Source organism: Protopterus annectens, chromosome 2.part2 (assembly GCF_019279795.1).
Source record: "Protopterus annectens isolate FY-2018-M chromosome 2.part2, PAN1.0, whole genome shotgun sequence".
NCBI lineage: Eukaryota > Metazoa > Chordata > Ceratodontiformes > Protopteridae > Protopterus > Protopterus annectens.
The window spans coordinates 346,553,311-346,580,238 of NC_056730.1; the positions used below are offsets into that span (position 1 = coordinate 346,553,311).

Here is a 26,928-nt window from a genome sequence, read left to right on the forward strand (position 1 = left end):
TTTCCATAAATTGTACTTGTCATATGATGTTATTGTTGTGACTATTTCTATAACATTACTACAGCTTTTCTCCCCAGTTCTCTGTTGAAAAAGGGCTTCTGTCTAGTTGGACTAATCTGGTCAACAAATGTCAAAATAAATACATAAATAAAAAATGTTTTTGACCATTTTTATTTTAAATTGTCAAAAATGTATTTCTAGCCTTCTTTTCAGAGCTTTTCTCTCCAGGCCTCCACTGAAAATGGGAATTTCTGTTCCCAGACAGACTTCCCTGGGAAACAAAAGCAAATAAATAAATAAGCCTTCATTAGGCCAATCATTGAATATAATGCCCCCTTTGGCATGTATCTGTCCAGACACATGCAATAACTGGAATGCCCACAGAGATACCTTACTAAAAGGCTACAAGGCCTAACATGTCCAATATGGCCAACTCAAAGCCCTGTCACTATACTTGGCATCTTACAGACTTCTAAGATGTGATCTGTGTCTGGCATACAAGGCATTTTCCGACTCATTACTGATGGATTTACTGCTCATCAGAAAATTAAATGGCATCATAAATACTTAGTCTAGGGATCTAAACCTCTTCTGCAACATCGACAGAATCATTTATATGGACAGGTTTATCTCACAGAGAACTCCCCATCCACATAAAACAAAGTTCATCAGTGCCCATATTCAAGAACAATATAGATCTATGTATAGGAAATAGAAAATTTACTCCTGGACCATGTACTGCTAATGGACAGAGGCGGCTCAAATGTTTTATCCCATGCATCAGGGGCCCTCAAATTATCTGTGATATGATCCCACTTATTCTCATTAGGGGTAATATATTGACCTTCGGATGGGTAAGACCAATCTATAACTAAATGGAATAGACTATTCTGAGTACAAAAAGGGAAAGTGGCTGAGCTAAAAATAGACTTAAAGGGCGGCCATTGTAGTACTTACCTATGAATCTATGAGCCTACTTATAAACATAATTTCTTAAGGAAAATGACATAGTTAAGTTAGAAAACCAAGACCTCAGTTATAAGGCCTGTGGGAGGTGCAGATCCACAGAATGAAATAAGTACAGGGAGATGAGGAGTAAACTTTATGGAAATATAGAGAAAAGGGCTACGTCCTAAAATAGCAACATAAAAAGGATAAATGTCTATGCAACTCTTATCATGTAGCAGCAAATTAAAATGTGAGCTAAAATTATTAACAAAGTAAAAAAATGAGCCGGAGAAATATATTTAAACAAGAGTTTGAATCTCTAGGCTGTGGACTCCAAGTACCCCATTCAGATCAAATACAATGAGTTTCAACATTTCCTAAATGTGGAGGGGTAAACTCGAATAGCAGTTAAGCAGTTTCTAGGCAAAACCTATTTCCAGTCATTCAGATACTGCACCCAACCTAAGGTGACTATTAAATTTACAGATATATGTGTGTATCCCAGCATCAGTAAAAAATGCATGAAGACCATCTATTCTGCTTAGTATTGGACGTCAATTGCCTTTTTAGATTTAGGAATATAAATTATCACAGCTTTATTGATCAAGTAAATAACCATTAAAAAAGAAAGAAAAAAGCAGATATGAGTAAGGTTGCTCACTGCATTACAGACTGTCATGATAACAATTTGCATGGATCATTTAGAACAGTGGGCAGTATTCATTTGCTTGAATTTAGTCTGTTTGGCAATGTGCTTTGTGATGGGCAGCCGCGGTGGTGCAGCGGTTAGTGTTGTTGCCTCACAGCAAGAGGTTCTCCGGTTTGATCCTCAGCTGGGGTGCCACCTGTGTGGAGTCTCCATGTCCTCCCTGTGGTCATGTGGGTTTCCTCTGTGTGCTCCGGTTTCATCCCAAAGACATGCTGTAGGTGGATTGGACACACTAAATTGGCCCTAGGTGTGTGTGTGTGTGTGTGCCTTCCGAGGAAGGTCGGCTGCTGGGCTGGCAACTCGACACTGTAAAACTTTACCGCCAATCATGAGTGGACAGGTGATTCACTGTGGTGACCCCTAACTGGGAAAAGCCAGAAGAAGAAGGTAATGTGCTATGTGATAAAGCACTATAATATGTGCTGACTGACTTAAGAGCTCACTAGCTCCCCTAGTGGTCTTCTTGGATTTTTAACAGATGCAGACTTAATATGATGAGGTGGCTACATTCTCTAAATGATCTATGAGCTGGCAGTCCTCCAAATCTATTTCAGATTCTCCTGGCAAAATTCCTGCATCAGAAATCATTATGTGCCATGTGTAGATCTTTTAACAGTTTGATTCCAATTTTGGTGTCTATCCTTAAGGTGTAGGAATACCTAAATAAACCAGCCTTGTACCAGAACTGGAAAAAAGGTGTTTTAGTTTTCTTCTCTGTAATGTTACAAGTTAAGAATGATTTTGTTAAAGAAATTTTGGCCATGTGCCAAATCATCAGGTCCTTAGAATCCGGCTGCCTTGATGATCAGTTTTTTTTTTTTTTGTTGATTTTTAAGTAAAAAGCTTACTGTCAATAAAAGAGTGTTTTGGCAAGAGTGCTTTATGTGGCCACTTGATTTGTAGGCAGACAAAATCCTGTTTTAGAGTATCTGGAATTTACAATTTACTTACTTACTTGTGTGTGTGTGTGTGTGTGTGTGTGTGTGTGTGTGTGTGTGTGTGTTTATTTATTTACTTATTTAGTTATCATTCGTTGACTGGATTAGTCCCACTAGTCTAATGGCCTCATTTCATGGGAGATACAAGGTGGTATTTATATTACTGGGGAAATTTGGCCAGGTCAGAAAGGAACTTTCCTACTCTTTTCGATAGATGGGATCTTTTACCTTGATCTGAGCTACCAAATAAAACAGATAGGACCTTGGTTTAACATCGCATCAAAAGGACGAAAAAGGAATGTAGATGAATTACCATCATCCATGCTCTTGAGTAATCCAGAGGTTCTAAGGTTAGAGTGCCTTCCTCTCATTTCAGTGCCATCCAACTTTAATAAAGATTAAAGTTGCTTAATGAAAACATCTTGCTGGAAGTACCATTCCTGAGCATGAACCTCATGGTCAGCCACTTCCATGTAGACTGCTCTGTTAGTTTCAATTTGTGATGGACCTCATTTATGTTTTACATCATCTTTCATAAACTGGCATTGCCTGGTTGGTAAGAATTCATATTTCTGTATAACCTTTTTATCCTTTGTCTTGATTGTATTATAGGATATTTTACAGTCACACTAATGCTGAGGAGTTCATAAAAAGAGTAAAACAAGTCATTACAGTTAGTGGGTGGTTGAATTTATAGACTTGAATGCATCATTAAAGACTTTAAACAAATTAATAAAGTCAAAAGTTCTGGTGCTGCAATATTTCAGAAAGTAATTGTTCGGTCTTCTGTTCCCCACTGGCAAAAGTGTTCCTATGCTTCAAGCTCATTTGTTTTCTGAAAAACATTTATTTAATTTACTGAATGGTAAATGTTGTACTACTTTATTTGCCATTTGAATGATTTATTAGTATTAAGGATACAAATATTCTACAATCCTACTAATTACTTCCATCTAACAATACAAGTATAACAGGACTAAAAACATTACACCTTGTGACTAAGTATAAATTTCTGTGTTGGCATTCAAGTACTTTAAATGCAACTGCTTGTACTATGCAGGGATGAATAAAATTTAGAACCCTTATCGATGATTGAAAAAAAAAAAACATACCAAGACTATATAAAATTATGGACCACCAAACACAGTAGACCCTTAATGAAATTCAGTGATGAAAGACTGTGTGTGGTTATTTACCGAAAACATCTGAAGCACAAACACATATTAAGTTTCTTCCTGTAGTGAAAACCTCAAACCTAGCATCCTTCAATCTAAGTGAATAGTGACAGTCAATTCAAAAAGATGAAATTTCACTGGATCCATAAGTGAAAACCATGTCCATGAAATAACAGGATGTTCTTCATGTTTCACTGTTGCAGTCATTACATTTGGGTAATTTGCTGGCAGGTTGCCCTCAGTCGGCCTGAATTCCAAAGTCTTGGGTCCTGCGTTGTTTGCTGTCTCCTCTTCCATGATGTCAGGTCATCAGGGGTATAAAACATGCAGCCGACGCCATTTTCTTTAGTGTTTCTTGCTCTGTGGTGCCCGAAGCAGAAGCATTTCGCAAGTGCCAGTTGGCCGACTACTGAAATATTCGAGTCTGAGTTTCAGAACCGAAGTCTTCACTAAAGCTAAGTACCTCATCGGGGAAACTTTTTTCTTGCTTTTTACCGATGTCCGAAAATGTTAATAATTGTATTACTCATGGGAAGCAAATACCTCATAAGGATTTCCATTTATACTGTATTCCTTGCCTAGGCCCTGATCACAATGTGCCTGGCTGTCAGATTTGTGCAAGATTTAACCAATGCACTATTAAGCGTCGGTATATTTTTGAACCAAAGTATTTTGGAAACAGATTTAACTACCCAGAAATGTCGTCGGATAGCAATCCGACTACCAGAGTACATAAAAAATGCAAAGAAAAGGAAAGAGAAAGGCAGCCGAGATCCAAAACCAACGACGAAGCTTCTCATAAGCCAGTTGCCAGTTCACCGGTACTCAGTGAGGCACTTTCGCAGCCCCTGATACCTGCTGCTTTTGAGTCGCTTGCCTCTGCCGACACCCATGTGGAGTCCGGCATGCTGCAAGATACTCAGGGTATTGGACCAATGGATGTATCTCCCTCGGATGGGTCCAGAGTCGCTGAGCAGGCACTCACTTCTGAGGATGTACTCAGACCTCAACATTTGTATATCAAACCGATGACAGCTGCAAAATCAAAGACAAAAGCAATTTCTAAAACTAAAAAAACCAATGCATGAGCCACATGCACAGGCCCCTATGCCTAAAAAACAGATGATCAAAATGGCTGAAGACCTTATTACCATGATCAGGGGTACCCATCCCACTCCAGATAAAAGGCCTAGGCAAGACACTGATTATGAATCTTCAGATCAGGTTTCTATTTCTTCTGAGCAGGAATTATCTATACCTCCCTATGAGGATTCTGAGTCTATTCCATCTGCATCTCCTCCTGAGGATTATTCATTTGGAGAAACCTTGCATACTTTGAGAGAGCATTTTCACTGGGAGAGTCAAGACTTCTCAGAATCAAAAAAAGAGGCTCAGGGATTTCCTTCTTCTCCCTCAGCACAGGCCTTTAGCCATTCCCCCTGTGTTAGACATTGTGGATGATGTGTTTTCGGAGTCAAGCTTGACCTCTGACTCCTTACCTCCAGCTCCCAGTATGCCTGACAGATATTACAGGGTCCCTGACTCACATAAATTTTTATTTAGAAACCCTGCTGCTGATCCTGAAACTATTTCACAGGGTCCAAAGGGAGTTAAGGCCTCAACAGCAAAAACTCCTACCCCCTCTGACAGAGATTCAAGAGCACTGGACAGATGGGAAAAAAGGTTGATACATCTGCAACCTTGGCAATCAGGGCCTTAAACTGTCAATTCCATATGCTTAAGTACCAACAACAAATGATGTTGATTTCAGAATGTGCAGAAAATAATGAATTGCAGTAATTATTGCATGCAGCTGAACAAGTTGGAAAGCATACTTTGCAATGTGGTTTTGATTCCTTAGAGGCCTTCTGCAGGGCCGCAGTTACTGGATCTGTGATTAGGAGGCATGCCTGGTTAAAAGAACAAAATCTGCCTGATCATGTTAAAGCTAAATTGCTAGATGCACCTTTACAGCATAATTCTCTGTTTGGTATTAAGGCAGAAGAGGTTTTAAAGAAAATGGAAGACAAAGCTAAGTCTATGCAACTGTTAAAGACTTCTTACAAGTGCAGCCACCAAGATTTAATAGACACTGGCCTACAAATAATGGTCCTTTCCTGTGTCAGAAAGAGCTCAAAGGGGCAAATCCAGACACCCTAAGGGTTCCAGATACCAGGCGCAAGACTCATACAGGTCAAAGTAATGGGGTGCTTCCACCTCCAAATCTGGAGGAGATAAAGCGCAAACCTCCCTCTGCCTACACCAAGCACTTATCTTTTGGCAGCACCCACAGGAGGAAAATTAGCACTTTTTGCTCAAAATTGGCAGTTAATAACCCAGGACAAGTGGGTACTAAACATCGTATCACAGGGATACAGATTCCATTTCCACACTCTGCTAATGGCAAATGACTGGCCAGATCTGCCAAAAAATCAAAAGGCAGAGGCACAGAAACAGGTTACGTCCCTCATGGATATGGGGGCCATTCAAACAGTACCAGAACAGGAAAAAGGACAAGGTTTTACTCAAGGCTGTTTTTGGTACCCAGAAAGGACAAGGCCTGGTAGCCAATACTGGATTTATCGATTTTGAACACATACCTGGACATTCCAAAATTCAAAATGCTGACTTTGCAGCAGCTTCTGCCCATGCTGGGCAAGAATGCTTGGTTGGTGACTTTAGACCTAAAAGAGGCATACCTGCATGTCTCAATAAGACAATCATGCAGAAGATACCTCAGATTCAAGGCTGGCTTAATGCATTACCAATTTTCTGCACTGGCTTATTTACTGCATCCAGGATCTTTACAAAGTACCTGGCACCAGTAATTGTATTTTGCAGACAAAGAAGTATACAAATATATCCTTACTTGGATGACTGTCTCATTCAAGCAGAGAACAAGGATGCTCTTCTTCAACACCTGGCATTTGTGAAAAGGCTTCTATCATGCCTAGGGTACACAATAAACAAAAATAAATCACAACTTGTACCCTCTCAAAAGATAACATTCCTGGGTGCAAGCTTGAATACAACGGCCCAGATGGCTTACCTCATGCCAGACAAACAAAGGCAACTGACTACTTACTTCAAGCTGATGGCAACAAAAACCCAGTCTTCTGCAAGACAAATTCTGCAGGCTCTGGGCTTCATGGCATCCTGCATCCTACTGATTCCATATGCAAGACTGTATATGAGGAAACCTCAGTGGTACCTAAAAGGTTTATGGAGTCAACATTCCCACAGTCTGGAAACAATGATTCCTCTCATTCCCTGCCTGCAACAGGAGTTCCTATGGTGGGCAAAGGCATGTCACCAAAACATGGGCTGGCCCTTCACTCTATCCCCTGCCAGCCAAACCTTAACAACAGATGTATCAGATTATGCCTGGGGGGCCCACATGGCAGGAAGATGCATTCAGGGCACATGGACACCAAAACAAATGCATCTACATATCAACCAGAAAGGGATGCTAGCTGTTCAAAATGCCCTAACAGCTTTCAAGGACTTACTTCATCCAGGACAACTACTGATAAAGATGGACAACACCACAGTCATGTGGTATATAAACAAGCAAGGGGGCACACACTCATACCCCCTTTGCAGATTAGCCATGGCACTGTGGGACACAGCTTTGACCTACCAAATACATCTTCAAGCTCAATTCCTGCCAGGAAAACAAAACACTCTGGCAGACAATTTAAGCAGAAACCTTATGGATCCTCACAAGTGGAAACTAAATCCACAAATCTTCAGCATGGTAACAGAGAAATGTGGAGCCCAGACCTAGATCTATTTGCCTCTCCTCAAAATTATCAATTGAAAAGATTCTGCACAAGGACTTATCACAGACAAGGATGGAAAGTGTACGCCCTATCCTTCAGTTTGAAAAACCTATCAGTTTACACCTTTCCTCCTCTGCCTCTTCTCCCCAAGGTCGTCCTAAAAGTCAGACAAGAGAAGCTAAAGATGATATTAATTGCCCTGGACTGGCCCTGCCAATACTGGTACCCAATCCTAAGGAACTTGTCTCACTACCCAGCTTGGACCTTGCCTCAAAGACCACCATTACTGTCTCAGCAAAACAATCAGATCCTGCACAATCAACTACAGACTCTGAACCTGGCAGCATGGCTAATCATGTAGTCATACAAACAACACCTCTCAGTAAAGCTGTGATGGATGTCATTTTGGAAGCCGGAAGGCCTAGTACTAGAAAATCTTATGCTGACAAATGGAAGGGATTCTGTGCTTGGAATCAAGCACAAGGAGCTGATACAGCAGAACCAAATATTCCTCAGATATTGTAATACTTAACTGAGATGCTTGACAAAGGCCTTTCTTTCTCATCAATTAAAATCCATGCCTCTGCCATTTCAGCTCATTACAATACAGAGCCACCAATCTTTTCTCATCCTTTACTAAAGCAGTATCTTAGTGGAGCAAAACATTTAAGGCCTCCTAGAAGATCACCATTGCCTGCATCGGACCTCAATTATGTGTTGGAAAAGCTCATCCTGCCTCCATTTGAACCAGCTGCTACCACTGATATAAAGTTCTCATCATGGAAAACAGCTCTGCTACTAGCAATTACTTCAGCAAGAAGAGTTTCAGAGCTACAGGCCCTCATAGCTGTAGAGCCTTTTATCATATTTTGCCCAGACAGGGTGTCTCTGAGGACAAATCCTACTTTTATGCCTAAGGTGGTTTCCAGTGTAGCTCTTAACCAAACAATTCATCTGCCAACCTTTTATCCAAATCTGCAGAACAAGGGTGAGAGAATTCTGTATTCCTTGGACATACACAGACAGCTAAGATTCTACTTGAGCAGGACTAAAGCTCTAAGAAAAACTGAGCAATTACTAGTGACATATGCTGCAGGATCAGAAGGCAAGGCTATTTCAAAGCAGACAATTTCAAAGTGGATAAGTCACTGCATCTGTTTCTGCAACTTACACCATGGTAAACCTGGGCCCAAGGGCATTAGGTCTCATTCCACCAAAGCTGCAGCTACTTCAGCAGCCTTTCACAGGGGAGTACCAACCAAAGACATTCTAGAGGCTGCTACTTGGAGTTCTGTTCACACATTTACAAAGCATTATCATTTGCCTCTCTACTCTAAATCCAGGGCAGGCTTTGCCACTGCAGTTCTGCAGGGCCTTATAGCCACTCCTAAGGCTGTTTAGCTCTGGCCACCCAACCATAGCTTTGGGATTCTACCCAAATGTAATGACTGCAACAGTGAAACACGAAGAACATAGTACAGTTGTGTACATTAACCATAAATGTAAATGTTTGAGTGTATTCACTGTTGCAGTCCAGGTTACCCTCCTGCCATCCCCCTGTCATTCTGGATTTTATCTTTCCTTCTCTATCTTCTACAACTTATGTGGCGTATTTGCTTGTAGATGAAGGTAAAGTTTATATTGATGCATGTGTGTATATATATATATATATATATATTTTTTTTTTTTTTTTTTTGCTACCTTTTTGGGGGCACCTGACATCGGGGGCAAAAAACATTTACACTTGAACACCTACATTTATGGTAAGTGTACACAACTTTACTTTTCTGAAGTATAGAGAAGCATTCCATATGCCACATAACTGCAACTACCAGCTCAGAGAGTCCTGCACTCACAAAGCCACTTGCGGACAACCTAATTTCTAATTCGTGTAATCTACACATATATCAAACAAAGATATAGAGTAGGATAGCAGTGGAACTTTTTGGGCTGGGCCACTGCACAAAGATACTCCTCCTTTGACAGACTGAACAAGCTCTCACTCCTACATAGTGGTAGAATGACTTGTTTGGATCTTAAAGAGATCTTAAGGGGATTGCCTGGAAGTTTAAAGAGATCTTAAAGGGACTGCCTAGAAGGTAGCAGTAGGCAGCTGGAAGGTAGCAGTAAGGAGGCAGAGCCGGGTTATCTTTAGTGTGTGTGTGTGTGTGTGTGTGTGTGTGTGCGTGTGTGTGTGTGTGTGAATGCATTTGGGTGGATAGGAGGACACTGATTGGGCCAACTGAAACATTTCCAGATTATGTTGGAAACATACTGATCAAATGAGAGAAAGTGGTCCACACACGTTCACAGGTCTTTTATGGCAAAAGCTACTTAGCTGAGATTTTTTTGCATTAACTTGAGGCTGCTTTTGATGCATCAGGTGTGTTCATATTCCAGCAGTGCTCAGCTTGTATTCAGCAGCAAACCTGATCAATGTACTTCTGGGATATTGGCTTAGATGTCTGCAAAATAAATGCCAAACAGAAGAGAGCCCAACACTGATCTCTATAATACCATGCAATTACAATTTTAAGCAGTGGTACCAGCAGCTTTCACAGCTTGGAATCTGTTTTACAGGCAATTTGCAATCCAACAGACAGTATAAGAGTTTACATTAAGCTTGTCTAGCTTTTCAATAATGAAGACTGGCAGCATGGGGGGTTGTGTCAAAGACATGTCTACAGAATCAGTAATCTTTTTCTTGAGGTTTATTAGGCTCAGGAATCAAAAATTGCCCTTCACACAACCACACTGAGTAGAGTATAGATCAGTTAAGTTTCCAGTGTCTGCATAAATGAGTTCCGCTATGATACACTCCATTACTTAGCATATATGGCTGCAGAAGTTGATTGATCTATAATTACTTGGGTCTGCAAAGGGACCATCCTTGTGCAGGGTATTCTCAGTGACTACAGGTGTTAGGCACAATCCCTGTCAATAGGCTAAAGCCAAACAGTTGAAATAGAAGCTTGGCTACTACATACTCAGCACTGATAAGAATACAGCCTGGTATGTTATCCTGTTCATAGGTTCATAGATAAGTACTAGGAAAGATACCCTTCTGAGCCATTTTAAAGCTTAGCCAGTTTCCCTTTTTGTGCCCAAAATAACCTATGCCATTTGGATAAAGACTGGCCTTACCCATCCCATGATCAATAATTATGTATTACCCCAAATGATAATAACTGGCATCATACCATATATAATTTGAGGGAACCCAAATATGGGAATAATGCATTTAGGAACTGCATCTCTCAAGTAATAGTACAGGGTCAGTCTTAGTGTAAATTTTCTGTTTCCCATCCTTGAATCTAAGTCAGGCTTCAAAATGGACAGGTATGAACTTTGTTCTATGTAAATGGGGAGTCTGTGCCATAGCAGTGGTATCTCTGTAAAATACACCTGTCCCTCCAAACTGTTCTGTTAATGTTGCAGAAAAGGTTTAGATCCCTAGACTGAGTATTTCTTGTGCCATTTCACTTGCTGATGTGTGGTAAATGTATAAGTAATGGATCAGATGATGCCTTATATGGCAGACACAGGTCAGCTCTTAGCAGTCTGTAGGATACCAAGTATAGTGACAGGGCTTTGAGTTTGTCTATGTAAGACATGTGGTTTAGGCACTGTATCCTTTTAGTAAGGTATCTCAGTGAGTATTGCAGTTGTTGCATGCGTCTGAACACATACATGCCAAAGGGGGCTTTATATTCAATGACTGGCCTAACGAGGGCTGAGTAGAGGAGGACAATGACAACCCTAGAATTAGACAGTATTCCTTTGTTTATAAACTGTGCAGTATTGAAAGGACTTTCTTACAACAGTAGGCACATGTTGATCAGAAGTTAGGTCACTGTCCATATAAGTTCCCAAATCCTGAATGACTGGGTCAACTCTTAGGGGTGTATTGTTAATGTGGTACTTTCCTGGCATAGATGACTTCCCAAAGGATACAGTAATGCATTTTTTGGCATTTAATTTCAGACAATAATTTTGACACCAATTACTTATTTGAGAAAAACCTTCCTGCAGGATGCCTAAGTTATTTGGAGAGTCAATGACTGCTCCTAACTTACAGTCATCTGCACACTTAGTCAGCTAGACCCATTGGTGTTGACTTTTACTTCAGAAAAGTAGATGCCAAACAGAAGCCATTCCAGTACAGAATCCTAGAGGACTCCACTGGTGACTGGTCTCTTGCAGAGGTAACTTCCCTTATTTTTTTAATATCTGTGTTCTATCTATGAACCAGTTGGCAAGCCAGTGGGTAGCATAGGGGTTTACCCCCAGTTTATTTAGCTTTTCTACTATGCCTGATTGGGGGATTGTGTCAAAGGTTTGGCCAAGTCAAGGTATGTGGTATGTACATTTTTGCCTTCATCCATGCTTCTTTGGTGACCTTTTCAAAAAAAAAAAAAAAGCACCAGGCTGAGTTAGCATGACCTGCCCTTGACAAATCCAAACTAAGATGGCTGTAGTGTTTTGTGGTTCTCTGTATCCTGTTTGGTTAATTCCATGATAAATCTTTCCATGGCTTGGCATATGAGGCTGGTCAGACTTATGAGTCTGTAATTACCTGGGTCTGTGGAAGGTCCTCCCTTATGCAGGTGAATAACTTTAACTGTACTCTAGTCACTTGGTACAAAACCTGTATGAAGGCTGAGATTGAACAGTGTTGTTAGGGGTGTGGCTAAATCAACATATTTTATCTTGTCCCATAGAAACATTATTTGTACCCTTTGACAGGGATTCTAAGACTTATTCCAAGGCAGTTTCTGGGACAAACTAAAATTTTTAGCATAGTGATTGCAACAAAGTGGATTGGTGGTGAAAAGTTAGCACTTAGTGTTTCACAGTATCCTTAGGATTGGAATGTGTGATATTATTATGGATTGGCTCTGTGCATTATTAAACATTGTACTTTAATTTCATAGCATAAGTGAAGTAAGATTTTCAGATTCCTGTGGTATCTTAAGTGTATGCTCTCTATTACAGTTACTAATAGTGATCTGAAGTTCCTTACAGCATGTTTCTGTTTGGCCTTGAGGTAAAGTGATTGGGATGTCTTACATCCTTTCGTTATTTCCTGTCTTTTCACAAGTTTCACAAGAGAAGTTTATTCCTGAATTTACCATTATATTTATGGTGGATGGATGCATACTTTTTATGCACCTGTTAAAGTGTTGCTAATAATTGGAGGAGATTGCAACACCCATTTCAGTTGGGTCCATTTGTGTGGAATTGTCAGGAATTTTGCATAGGTCTTCTACAAGCTGAACTAAATTTGCCATGGAGAAATCTCTAGGCCTAACAGAGAAGATGACTGATTTAAGGTCAGATTTAACAGGGATGAAGAAATGCAGAATGGGGTACAGATGGGAAGTTAGGTCAATAAGGATCATGTGAAGGATATTAGAGTCTCTGGTGGGTAGTTTTACAACTTGATCCGGAGCATTTGTATTAACAAAGAAATACTGAGCATATTTTTTTTTTTCAGATGTGAAAATGTGCTAACCAATACTTAGGAAATTAAAGTCACATAGAAAAAGGTATTTAGTTTGGTATTTAACTCCCTTAATGGTATGAAGGTAATTTTATGATCTTTGGGAGACATTTATGGCTTCTGTTAATAGGTAGGGACTAGGTCTGTGGTTCAGGTGACCACTGAAGAGGTTAGTCTTATTTCCCAATTGCCACAAAGCATTGTCTGGTTAAGTGACTTGCTCAAGATCAGACGGTAAGCAAGCTGAGGGGATAAAACCAGCTACCTGATGAAGCAGCTCTTTAACAGTTCATAGACTTAATCCAGTGTGCTAAATGCCAGACTGAAATTAGCAATCAAGTAATACTTGGAACTGTTAAGGATGATTTGGATTTTCAGGAGCTCCAACTTAACATCATGTGTAATTTGACATGAAGTGATGGTGTTTCTGACAAATAGAAATGACTCTCTTGTAGTTTCCCAAGGGCCTGTAGGCATGGCAGCCACTAAATCGTAGTATACAAGAAGTATTCCAATTGAATTGAAACAATGCCTCTAACTACATAGCTGTGAATGTGTTTCAGTTGTAAGAGGGTCTCAGGTTCTGGCATCCTTACATTTGACTAGTGCCACCATGAACTCTTGCAGGAAAAGTTAGAAGGCAGTGGTGATTGTAAACTGTGAAGCTGTACCTTGATGAATAATCAATCCTACTGTTTTCACACAGCAGAAGAAACAATCTGTAAGCCTAAATGACCTTCATCTAATATCTAGAATGCAACTGGAATAATGGTAGGGGGGGGGGACAGAATGCAAGAATAACCAGATGCTTCTTCTTCATTTGATACCCAGCTATATTTTAGATACTGCATCACTGAAGTATTTACTAAATAATTTGTCTGAAATGGAGTAGGAACACACACATAGTATAAAGTCAATTCTCAGCAGTATGATAAGTTCCTGATATAAGGTGGCTTGAAATAAAGTTCTTTCTACTCAGAAATAGATAGTAAACAATTCATCAATACAAAACAGCTAAAAAAATGAAAAAATAAATAAACAAATACATGTAGATTACAGGTAAACAGGATAGTTTCCAAAGGAACTAAAAATTATATATTTAGGAAAAGGTTAAATAACAGTAGTATGAAAAATTATTCTGTTAAAAAAGATTGTCCAAATGTCATAATTGTAATTATTGTAAATATATTGACAGAAAATTAACTGCCGTTACAATTAGGCATTCCAAGGGCTTTCACATGTAAATCAAAGTTTGTGATTTACCTAGCAAGATGTACAAGCTGTGCATCATTTTATATTGATAGAACTACTAGAGAGCTTTCCAGTATAATCTGGGAGCATTTCTATGCTGTTCAAAGTTATTATTATAATAATTCCTTTTATAAACATTATAGTCAGTATAAACCCAAATATGCCTTTTTATTTGTTGTTATAAATTATTTTAATTATAAGCTTAATACAGAAGATTAGTTTGACTAGAAAGAGTTCTGCTGGCAATTAGATTGGATGTGTGCAGTCAACCTGGGCTGAATGACAAATACAGTTTTAAGGTGTATCTAAAAAGGAGACATTTGAAACATTGAATCATATGGCTAATCGTGTGATGTCAATTGAATAGTATTTGTTTTTGAAATGAAGCTGTTTAGTCTGATGAAGTCTGTGTCAGGAAGTGACTACTGAATTAATATTTTCTAGGTTGTTTTGCATTGATTTTTTGCATTATGCAACTTATTTTTATTGTTTGTGTTTTTCTGGATTTATGGTGAGAACGTTTACTTTGCATGACACACCTTTACAATCTTTGTTGGACAATGGGAAAGGTTTAGTAATGTCAGTTTCACTTATACACCATGAATCTAATTTGGTGGACAGAAAGAACTCTGTTGCAGATGATCTTTTGTCAAGCTGTCTTGCTCTGCTGAATAATCATTTCAATTTCTCTAGTGGTTTAACAGCAATGGCTACCAATACTGACATTCTGAAAATTCCTAATACTCTAGAGAAGAACCTGTTAAAATTAAAGCATGTCTAGTGAAAACTCTTGTGTTTTTGAAAGCTTCTGGAATGTTTATTGTACTCCCAAGAGGTTAGGTTGCTATGGATGCCAGTAGGCAAGAACTTTTTGAAATATGTTTAGGTTCATTTAAGGGTGCAAATAAACAGTAGTAGGTCTTCATTATCTCAAACTACTGATTGGTTTTAAGTTTTTAACAAAACAGCAGTGCATGAACTAAATAAGTTTGTTAAAGAACAATATACATTTCTAAAAACACATTATATATCAGTTGAAAATTTAAAAGCCAAATCTACAGTCATCCAAAACTTATTAATCAAGGAAATGGTATGGAAAATGTGAGATAATTAAAAACGTTTAAAGGGATGATAATGATTATGAATAGGTACAAGATATAGAGTACCTGTCTCTTGATAAGAGTACAATATACCAAAAATATTGCTGTAAACCCTACTGAAAAGTGTAATTCTACAATTTTCTGATATAAGATGCCCAGAAGAGCAGGTTACATTTCATGCAAATAATGCAGATCAATAAACCAGAAAATCCGAACAGTTACCTAAGAAGAAGCAAACAACGTTTTCAACAATAGTCATTCTAACAGCTATAATAATACACATCATTCCAACAGGGGTAATAATGATGAAATTTATATTCTATAGCCAGTGAAAATCTATCAAGACATGGGCACTGGCTGCAGAACATGGCCTCATGTTGCCTCACAGCCAGAAAATCTGCAGGGTTTCAAAACAAAAAGCAGAAACACAAAAGAGGGGAAAAATATTTTGAGGTACTCCCTTAGACTTGTATTTTAAAAATATCAGCCTTACAGACTACAAATTAATTCTGTTGAATCAAGTCTTCAGTAGAAATTGATCCTTTGTTCAGCAAAATGAGTCAGCTTAGACAATGTGAACTGTCTATGTGATTACTTTAGAAAACTTAAAATGTTTACTTCATGATAAAATTATTACAGTTAAAGAATTTAGTCAAGCACGTTCATTTAATCCCCAGCTCAAACAGACAAGACCTAAGAGAGACATTACAAGAAAAGCTGAAAAATACATTTTATAATTTCACAGTATAATAAAGAAGACACTGAATAGTTTAAAAAAATGTGATTTTATTAATTACCAGAGCTGATAAAGGTAATACCTGGGTAATTTTAAATGCAGATCATTAGAGACAGCTGATGTTAGAAAAGTTGGGAGGCTAGAAGTTTTATATAGAGGTTAGTTGGCAGAAATCCCATCCCCCTCCATTTAGACCTATAGTTTCCAGTACTGAAGCACTGGCTGCTTATGATAACAAGGTGTTAAAGAAGGTGGTCACCACACATTGTGGTTCATTTGATTTTATTAAGAATTTATAATCTGTTGAGCTGTCAGATACTGACATTTTGGTTGGAATTTATATAAAATCTATATATACAGTGATTCCCATTGATATTTGCATGCAGATTGTTGGGGAAGAATTTTGTACTGCAGATTGTTTTATTGATGAAACAGATTACTGGTGGATATTTTAGATATTATTCCAGCTTATAATTTTTTTTTTAAATTTGACTCTTACTTTTATCAACAGATAAATGATGGAGCTATGGGTGCTGCTATGACCCCCAACTACACAAATATATTTATGACACGATGGGTGAACCAATATATTTTTTAAAAGTCTCATTATGCTAAATATTTTGTTTAATATAGATTTTTTTGATGATATTTTTTCTACGGAAAGGAAATATATCCTGTTAGAATAATTTATTAATTAAGTCAATAATGTGCATGATTTTTTTTTGAGTTTTACTTTTCATTATAATAAGGTCTCTATTAATTTTTGATATTATTATTTAAGAAAAACTTCAAGGTTACTTATTATATAAAATGTATAACAAGCAAGTGCAAAGCAATGCAAAGTTAAGCTTTGACAGCATCTGTTACAGATGCTTAAAGGAAAGTCTAGTAAAAAGGCATCTGGTAAGTATCAATACACTGATTATGACAAGTTATGTAAACTTGAAAATGCAATTACTATTGATAGATTTTATAAAAGCAGGCATCTGCATAATTTTACTAATAATGGTTTTGACCATGTGAAGAATAATGGTTTTGACCATGTGAAGGCTGGGAAGGTACAGTATATCAGTACAGACCCTGTAGTTGAGACTTAGACCCAAGTGTTTCCAAAGTAACTAAAATGTATAGCTTAGCTATGTTATTCAAATCATAAATTGGTAAGAAGGGCATTAGAGCTTTGATTAAAATAATTGAAAAATGTAACTGCTTTCACTGAAACTATAGAAAAATTGGTGAGCAACCTATATTTATTAAGAGGAATACTAAAATGTCATAACAGTAATTATTGTAAATATATTGACACAATATATTTATATTTCTCGGATATATTTCGGATTTCTCGGTATATATTTCTCGGAGGTACAGGCCAACGCGGAAGGACTGTGGCTGACCAAGTTCGCAGATGACTGCAAACTGGGTGCCATAATTGACTCTCCAGCCGACACAAGCATCCTCCAAAAGGGCCTCATAGAAACAGACAACTGGTGCCAGAGCCATGGCCTCAAGCTAAATGTCAAAAAGTGTATAGTCATCCCCTTTGGCAAAAACAAAGTGCCCACAAATTACCACATAGGTGGTAATCCATTAAGTACAGAAGAAGTAATTAGGGACCTGGGGACCCAAGTTGATAGCAATCTCTCATTTGACAACCACGTAGCCAAAGTGGTTAGAAAAACATTTTATATAGCCCACCTAATCATGAAGGGATTCACATATAGATCAGGGGAGGTCATCGTGCCTCTTTACTCATCCCTCATCAGGCCCATAATTGAGTACAATGCCCCTTTTGGGATGTACCTTACCAGACACCTGCAGCAACTGGAAAGACCCCAAAAGTACCTCACCAAGAGGATCACAGGGCTCAAACAGATGCCATATGCTGCCCGGTTAAAGAAACTCCAGCTCTACTCAGTGGCATACCGCCTGTTCAGAGGCGATCTGTGCCTGACATATAAAGCCATGTCCAACCCGGAATTAATGCACATGCTGCACCTCAGAAAATCCAAATCCCATCAAGCTACATGCTCAAGAGACTTGAACCTCAGCACTGAAATAAATAGGACATGCTGGAGGGACAGATTCATAACCCAGAGGCTCCCTTCACTCTGGAATAAAATTCCAGTCCAGGTTAGGCAGAGTCCCTCATTGACTCTCTTCAAGAGGAATCTTGATGAGTGGATGGGAGATCGTAGGTTTACCCCGGGTATCACTTCTGCGTCACTTTTAGACAGAGGCACAGTATACTAACCTCGAAAAAGGGCATAGCAAAATAAATTTAAAATGGGTGGCGAAAGCCAAACACATTCTGGCTAGGCTTATAAATGCCCTAGGGCAGATAGCCTAGTATGAACCTATGAACCTATGAACAAAATCATCTGCTGTTACAGTTAGAGAAAAACAAATTGGAACTCCTGTGACTTTCACATGTAAATCAAAGTTTGTGATTAACCTACCAAAATGCACGTTTTGCATCATTTTATGTAGGTAGAACTACTAGAGAGTTTTCCAGTAAATCTCTGAATATATCTCTCCTATGCAGAATTGTGATTACAATAATGCCTTGTCTATAAAAACTATAATCAATGTAAACCAAAATCCAGTTTTTATTTATTGAAACAGATCAAGTAAATTATTTTAATTATAAATTTAATACAGAAGATGAGCTTTAATAGAAAGACTACTGCAAGAAATTGAGATTGGATGCATGCTCTCTTCATGACAAAAGAAAGTTTAAGGTGTATCTCAAATGGAGAAATTTGAAATGATGAATCATAAGACTAGTCATGTAACTTCATTCGAATGATATTGAAGTGTTTTTGTAATGAAGCTATTCAGTCTGATGAAGTCTCTTTTTGAGAAGTAAGCACTTACTACTGATTATTTTTTTTAAGTTAGACAACTTATTTTTATTGTTCATTTGATTCCTGAGTAAAGATTCATAGGTTTGTAGACTCATAGGTGAATACTAGGCTAACTGTTCTGTAGGACCATTTAAAGTCTAGCCAATAATCTGAGGTCAGGATCCAACCCTGCACTTTGTGTCTATGAGGTGAAAATCTTATCCATTATGCCAAACCCCACCCCAAGAGTTCATGACAGAGTGGTAACATGTCTAAGACTTTACCACAGATGTCAGAGAATGTCAGATATACACAAATGGCTAGTCAAATTGTTGCTAAGATGACCATGCACAATTTAGAACTGCTAGCATGCAATTATCTGGGTCAGAGGTGTATCATTTGTGAGTCCTTGAGGGTAAAATTCAGTGATCCACAAAAGATTAGGTAAGTTGTAAACTTGATAAAGATTTTCTAATCATCTTGTGTTTTGAAGAGAAAACTGAACTATCCATGTGGCAGGACTACATCACTTCACATCACAGTGGACTATGTAGGGTAGGTCTCATCAGTGGAGCACTTACTGTCTATTCCAGGGATTGTGAATGAGCATCTCTACCCTGTAACTTCAGGTGTACTCTGAGATACCAGTTTCTTATTTTTCCCCATGATTCATAATCTTCATTTTTACACAGTTCTGACATATGGGAGATATGCATGGAGTTCATGTAGCTTTTCAATTTTCATGGTGTGTAAGACCCTTGCAAAATGCAGGCACCACCATTATTTATTTATTTGTTTTGTAGTGATAGCTTGGTCGTTATGTTTACCAGCCCAGTATTGTCTTTTCCTGGTGACAGCAATCGTTGGATCACTCCAGCAGTGAGGTCAGTCTCATTGCTGTTGTCATCCTCCAGCAGCCCTCTTACCTCCAGATTGTCATTGTCAACCATCCTTTCTTGTACTCCGCATTTCCTGGGTGCACAGTTTTTACACAACATTTGAGGGACTGCAATAATAATGAATCTTTCTGTGTGCCAGTCCATTGTGTCACACACTACCTTGCTTCAATCTTAAACCAATAAGCATGCAAATGGTCACTCATAGAGGGAGTTAAAAAAAAGTGCCTTAACATTATTTAAATGCTTCTTAAATTTAAAATTCCATATGAAAACCTTGAGTAGTCTATCTACACTAACCCCATGCTTAGTGAAGTCATTACATATCAGCATGCATTTATGAACTGGATTAAAATGAACGATGTCCACTAATTATTCCACAAAATACAACATTTTCCAAAAAGTAATATACAACACAAATATCCCTTTTTATATTTATGCAGAGCATCCATGGGTCAAGAATTATTGTAAAAAAACATAGCTTATTATAACTAAAACCTTATAAAGCATCTATATATGGTACACAGCTAATGTCAAAAATGCCTACTGTGAAATATGAGCACTAGTGCTAATTTAAAGATAATTTCTGTAGGATATGGTCCATTCTTTTTTGCAATATTTGTACTTAAAGTTAGCTGTGGCTTGTCTTATAATATTGAAAGGTATTTTTGGTTATCTATTGTCTTAAATAATGAGTTATAGAGTACTTCTTTCTATCCGTGCATTTGCATAATTCCAAGGATGTTCTATAATAAAGATGAATGCAAAAGTTTTTATTTTGTAAAACTTTTTGGCATGGCCCTAGGATTCACAGATATTAACCCTGATGTGGAAGCCTTAAATCCAAAGGTTTATGCATTGTGGTAAGCCTGGAAGATTCAAAGAGCACTCCACCAATGCAGTTTTTCACTGGAAATGGCCACAGCACAAGTGAATGGTCTCTTTTGAATGCAAATTACCTATGAATTCCTCCCTAGAAATAGCACTCTTCCAAGTTAATTTCTTTATGGTCGTGAGTGAAAGAAGTGAAAACGACAGTGTTCAACCAATCGCCCCATGCATGTGTTCATGACTCATTGCACAAGTACAAGTAGGTATCTCAAAGACATCTCTCCACGTGTATCGGTGTAGATTATACTTCTCAACCTCTTAGTGCAAGAAATCTGGACAAAGCCAAGACTAATTGGGGAGAAAAGTCTAAAAGCAGGGACAGATTTCAAATATTCCTCTTACAAACTTAGAAAATTGTTAGAAAAACATGTTTTAGATTAGCATGCGTTTTCTGAAAGAAACTCAAATGTCTGTCATTATTAAGTGATTACAATCCTCATTAATTTGTCAGAAAGCCACACCTTTTAGAGGAGCAGCCCTAAAATGTGAGCAAATTCTGAACTATTGATAGGCATGGTGTGGGTATGTGTGCAGGTCACAAACTTTCAACTGTCACTCAGACACTTATTGCTTAATTTCCTGCGTTAATGACACACATTCTCCTCTACGAACAGCACTATGATGTCAGTAATACAACACAGTAATGTCATTACTGCAGCACAGTAAATGTCTTTAGAATGGTCAAGTTTCAAGTGTTCATGTGTTACACATCTGTCCCATACACTATAAATATCATTGCAAGTCAAGAGGCATGGACATGGGTGTGTGTGTGTGTTTAGTGGACGGTTTTGCAACTGTGATGTGTGGGCTGAGAGAACACTAACAGTGTCGGTTAGATAGGACAGCATTGTGTTTGATTCAGGCATATGGTTATTTGATTTTCTGTGTCTTTGAATCAAATATTCTCAGTGCCATGCTAATTGATCCAGTCATGACAGACACAATGTGGTTAGAGATAATCTCCCTGAATCCCCTCTTTCCTGATAGATACCATTAAAGCCTTTACCTTTGGGGTATTTTCCTTATAAATTAAAATATACTGACAAGGTGCATTACTGCCGCAATGGTAATATGTGATATATTGGGCTGCTCATGTCTCAGTGAGGTAGAAAGGAAGTACTTATACTAAAGAGTTCATTTGATCAAGGAAGACCTTTTGAACATATATATTCTGCCTGTTTTCAGAACATGACATATAACAACTTTCTGTTGCCTATGAATAGACATATTTATTATTTTATAGTGTGTTAGACACTGCCAGAGAATGTTTTCTTCTAGATATATAGACTAGCCATTTTTATTGTGTGGTCCAGAAATTTTCATCAGTCACTCAGACACTCAATGGCTAGATTTTATGTCCTGCTTTAATGACTCGCCTTCTCTTCTGCAGTAGTACTGTGATGTCACTAATATAAGACAGTGATACCACTACTGCAGCACAATGATGATGTTGTTAGAATGGTTAGGTTTTAAGTGGCCGTGTGTTACACATCTGTCGCATGCATTGTGAAAGCTTTTCATGGTACATAAAGTGAGTTTGTATCTCTCCATTTAGCATTTCTTATCTTTCATTACAGTAAATTGACCATCATGCTTGAATGTCAAAAGAATCACTGATTCAGTAAGTCCAAGACAGGAAGAAAATAAATAAGAATCTGCTTTTCAATAATTTGTCAAAATGAATAAACCCTGAGGAATAACAGTGATATCGATCTAGCTAGCCACGTTTTCTATTTTTCGGTCTTCTTTTTGCTTTCAAAATATGTTTTTGTCTAAATGGATATTCTTATGAAGTCCTTTATACTGTTATGTAAACAGAATCGCTGATATAATGAGGTTAAAATAAGAAATAAAATGAGCAAATTATATACTTTTATATATTTTAACAAAAGGTAATTAGACCTGAGAAATAAAAGGGATGTTCTACAAGTGCTCGAGTTCCAGATTCTCAAAGACTACTGTCTCGAAGGCATGGATTTGATCATCTTGTAGGTCAGGTAATGTGCCTCTTGTCTCATGTATGAACTTGAACAAGACTTCAGACAAATAACTGCTATAGCTTACCTGAACACATTATTAGAGTTTAAGCAAGCTAAGTGCATCAGCCATGGTAAAGGAGTTGTTGAGGGTGCAAATCCAGCTTAAGGCAATGGTCAGGAAGGGAGTAAGAACTGGGAGAGGCAATTTTAGGTTTAAGAAGAAGGAAGGGAGTTTTAAGGTTAGGGAGTCAGAATGTAATTTTTGATTTAGGAATTGAGAAAGCAGACTTAGTTTTTTGGACCGAGAAGGGAGTCTTAGGGTTATAGAAAGGGAAGGGTGTTGTAGGGTTAGTGAGTGAGAGCTGCATTTTAGGGTTAGAGTTAGGTTTCTGGTAGGGATATACAATTTTGTAGGAGTGGGTGTTGGGAGGGCTAAGTAATTAAGGGAGATCAAGCTAGTGGCTCTTAAAAAACATGTTTTTTCAAGAAAATCGTAACAAGGAAGTGTGTCTTGTACCAATAACGTGAGCCCTTGCAGCAGACCAAAAATAACAGTGGCATCTATCCACCTTTTCCACTTTTCTGTCTTTTGTTAGATTCCAAAATACCTTTTTGTATGAATTGATATTCTTATGATGTCTTCAATGCTTTTCGAATTGCAAGCATTACTTATTTTGCTGAAAATACAATTTACAGCCCATATTCTTCTGTTTTTTAGCATGTTAATTTATGTTAGTTTTATTTTTGCACTGCCTTATGATATTTTTAAATATTTTATTTCAAATATATTTCATTGAACAGGGTGACCGTGGATTACCAGGCCCACCAGGTTCACCAGCATCACCGGTAAGTACTTACAGATCTTAAAATGAAATTAATCATTTGACACTTAGCATTAAAAAAATATGTTATGCCTTATAATTAGTCAGCCATAGGCATCACATCAGATAAGGGATCAGACTATAAATCCAATGAACTAGGCTTGTCTTTTAAATGCTTTGGAACTAAAAAAAGTCTATCTTGTATTTTCCCCTATAAAAAGTTAATTCACTAGAAACAACAGCTTACCAAAATAAGAAAATATGCAAACAAATCCAAATAAAATTAAGAACACTGCCACCACCATTTAATAAAAATGTTATTAACAGCACTTCTAAAATCTATGGAAATCATTCATTCACATACTTCAATAGTGCAACCAAATGAAAGCAGAGAGTCAGCTGTGACTTAGGCTGTCATACTAAAACAGTACCTCTATGTCCTTGTTTTTATGTTTGACTTATATTGTAATTTCATTTGTTTGTTACGTATAACATACTTTAAGGACAATTAATTAGGTTAAATGTGAAAATGCTGGTCTGTATAATCCATAATGTCCCTGTTATATACATGTGTTTTATTTACCTGTACAGAAACAAGAAAGTGCAGAAATGGTTATCAGTATTATATGTACTTCCTCCACATAAATTTTTCAGTAGAAGTTTTCTTATAAAAAAGAACAACACACATACTAAAATGTTTACACTACAGGTTTTCCATTGACTCATCAATAACACAATGCACACCATGCACTTTGGACACATTTATTATTTCATTCACCTGTACCTTATTTTTTATATATTCCTGCTTTCCTGTCTTTAACTTACTTGAAGCCCAAAGGTTAGCAATGGAAACACACACATATACGTATGACAGACTATGACGACAACATAATCACATTGCAAAGATCAGTGCTGTGGGGAGTTTAATGTACATTCTGCATACAGAACCAATCTAGGAGAATAAACTTCAACTAAGAAAAATATGAGACATCCATATATGTGAGAAAGGTATCATTTTAAGCTCAACCTAACTAACAAAACATGAATTGAGGTTTCCAAAAGGCAAAAGGGTTGACTCCCATGAAGACAATGTGGCATGTCAATGCAAGTCTAATAGAGGATTTAAAATAATGGTTAAATGGTGAAACTGGTAAGTGACAAAACACATCAAAATACATTTATTTGTTTTTTGCTTGTTTTATTTTTACATTGTTTATAGTGTTGGACAGCTCATGCATGCTTTACATCTTACATTTAAAAGTGAGCAAAATAGTACGCCCTTACATTAGTTCATTCTTCAGTTTATATAGCACATGGTTGGCTGTACCCATTGTAAGGTATGCATTTATATTGATTATACCTCAAAACAACAGAATAAAAAAAATCAAGATTAGACATGGGGTCTAATTTGTCATTGTTTATACCATCACAAGAGTCTGTATGCTGTAGGTTTGCAGTCAAATTGCAAGTGGTTAGTATTTTGTAAATTGGCTTAAGAGTATCAAAATATCTAAATACTGTGAGACAGTTCATTTACCAGCTGTTTATAATGAAGCAAACTAATAAATATAATCAACTATTACTGCTCTATCTCAGGTATGCAATTAGAGAAACACGTGATATCAGGACAGTAGCCTGTCAGAGCTGCAGCAAACACATGGGGCTATTTCCTTAAGAACATGCTTATGGAATAAGGTGATATTTTTCATATGTACAGGTGACATGGTGTTAGTTAGGTGCATACCTCTCAACTTCTTTGAGCAAGAAATCTGGATAAAGCCATAGAATAAAAGTGGGACAAAGGCCCAAAAATTGGGACACTTTTTAAACATTGCTCTTACAAACTTAGAAAGTTGATAGAATAACAGGCTTTGAATGAACATAAATTCTGTGAATGGTATGAAGTCTAAAACTCAAATGTCTGTCATTATTTTATAACTTCAATCTTTAATGATTTACCACTACTTTGCCAGAAAATCACACTTTTATGAAAAATAGACCAAAAATATCAGGCAAAAATCTGGACATTCTGCAAAAATCTGTACACCTGAGAGGTATGATTAGGTACTTTGTCTCATGAACAGAGAAACTACTGCAGATTATTTTAACTTAAGCATCTTATAAATTGTTGCAATTTATCTGTCTTATTTCACAGGGAGCACCTGGCACAGCAGGACCTCCAGGGAACCCAGGAGAACCTGTAAGTCAAATTATTAAAATATTATACACAAAGTAATTATTATAGAGTGTTACATTGAGTAAATCTCTGCATCTTTCTTGTTGCTGTTTTTTTTTCTACAAAAGGGTGAACGAGGGCCTGTAGGAGATATAGGTTTTCCTGGACCAGAAGGACCACCTGGGCCACCAGTAAGATTTATGATTTTTAATTCTTGATTCATTTTTCATGTTAGAACTAAAACTGTTACTGTGTTGTAAAATGAGGTCGTTGGCTAGTAAGCAATGAGAGTGTGCTGGGCTCGTGAAGGTAACTGATGCAATATTCCAGTGCTCATAAGAATGGCTATAGATGTAGACGGACTTTACCCAACAAAAACAATGGTGCATCTCATTTAGAAATGGCCACATATCTTACACTCATTTGAAACAGACCCATACGGATTATTTTTATAGAAGTATTCGCCTATTAAGTATGTAGCACAGTGTAATCATTTGTGAAGTATACATAATTTACAGAGCTTTGATAAACTGAAGTGTGTTTCTTGACATTTTATGATCAATTTTACAATTTCAGGAATATGTTTGAGTTGTTATATTTAGGGGTTAGCAAAATCATGTTTTGAAGTAGTGAAACTATTAAAATTATACATTTGTCTTTTCACTTGAAAATAGGTTTTGGATTTTATGAACCAAAAGATAGTTTTCTGTGAAATTGTGTGACTGCAATTCCACCATTTCCAGGAAACTGCCGAATGTTCATAGATAAAATTTTGCAACTTTATAAGCATAATTCATAAATGTACAAAAGTATGCTGTCCAGCGATGTGGGACTTATTACAGGCAACAGTATAATCTAGAGAAAGAGAAAAATATAGTTTAGCAATTAAAATAATAAATTATTATAGATGATAGTTACTGAGTGCAGATGTGTTTGCTTATCAGATATGTAAGAACAGCTGAAAATCACATGAATATTATGGTTAGTACTTACCATCTTTTTGAACATAGTGGAAAACTAAGCAAGTATTATGAAAATTAAAAAGCAAAATGTTAAATGTTAGTCTGTTTGAATATTCTTATTCAAGAAGTGCTGAATTTCATCTAGTATTGGGAATATATCTTCATTTAGATCTAAATCAGTATTAAAAAATAGAGGCATAGGTATTTTTAAGAAATAA

General features: G+C 37.3%; 1 protein-coding gene across 1 annotated transcript in view; it reads left to right on the plus strand.

Annotated features, from left to right (window-relative positions):
- Positions 1–26,928, plus strand: part of COL19A1 (collagen type XIX alpha 1 chain) — a gene marked incomplete in the record, with an annotated part of 3,251,042 nt that overhangs the window by 2,863,512 nt on the left and 360,602 nt on the right. The window contains 3 exon segments of the mRNA XM_044063894.1: positions 23,553–23,597; positions 25,728–25,772; positions 25,877–25,939. Of these exon segments, the coding sequence (XP_043919829.1) occupies positions 23,553–23,597; positions 25,728–25,772; positions 25,877–25,939 (153 nt within the window).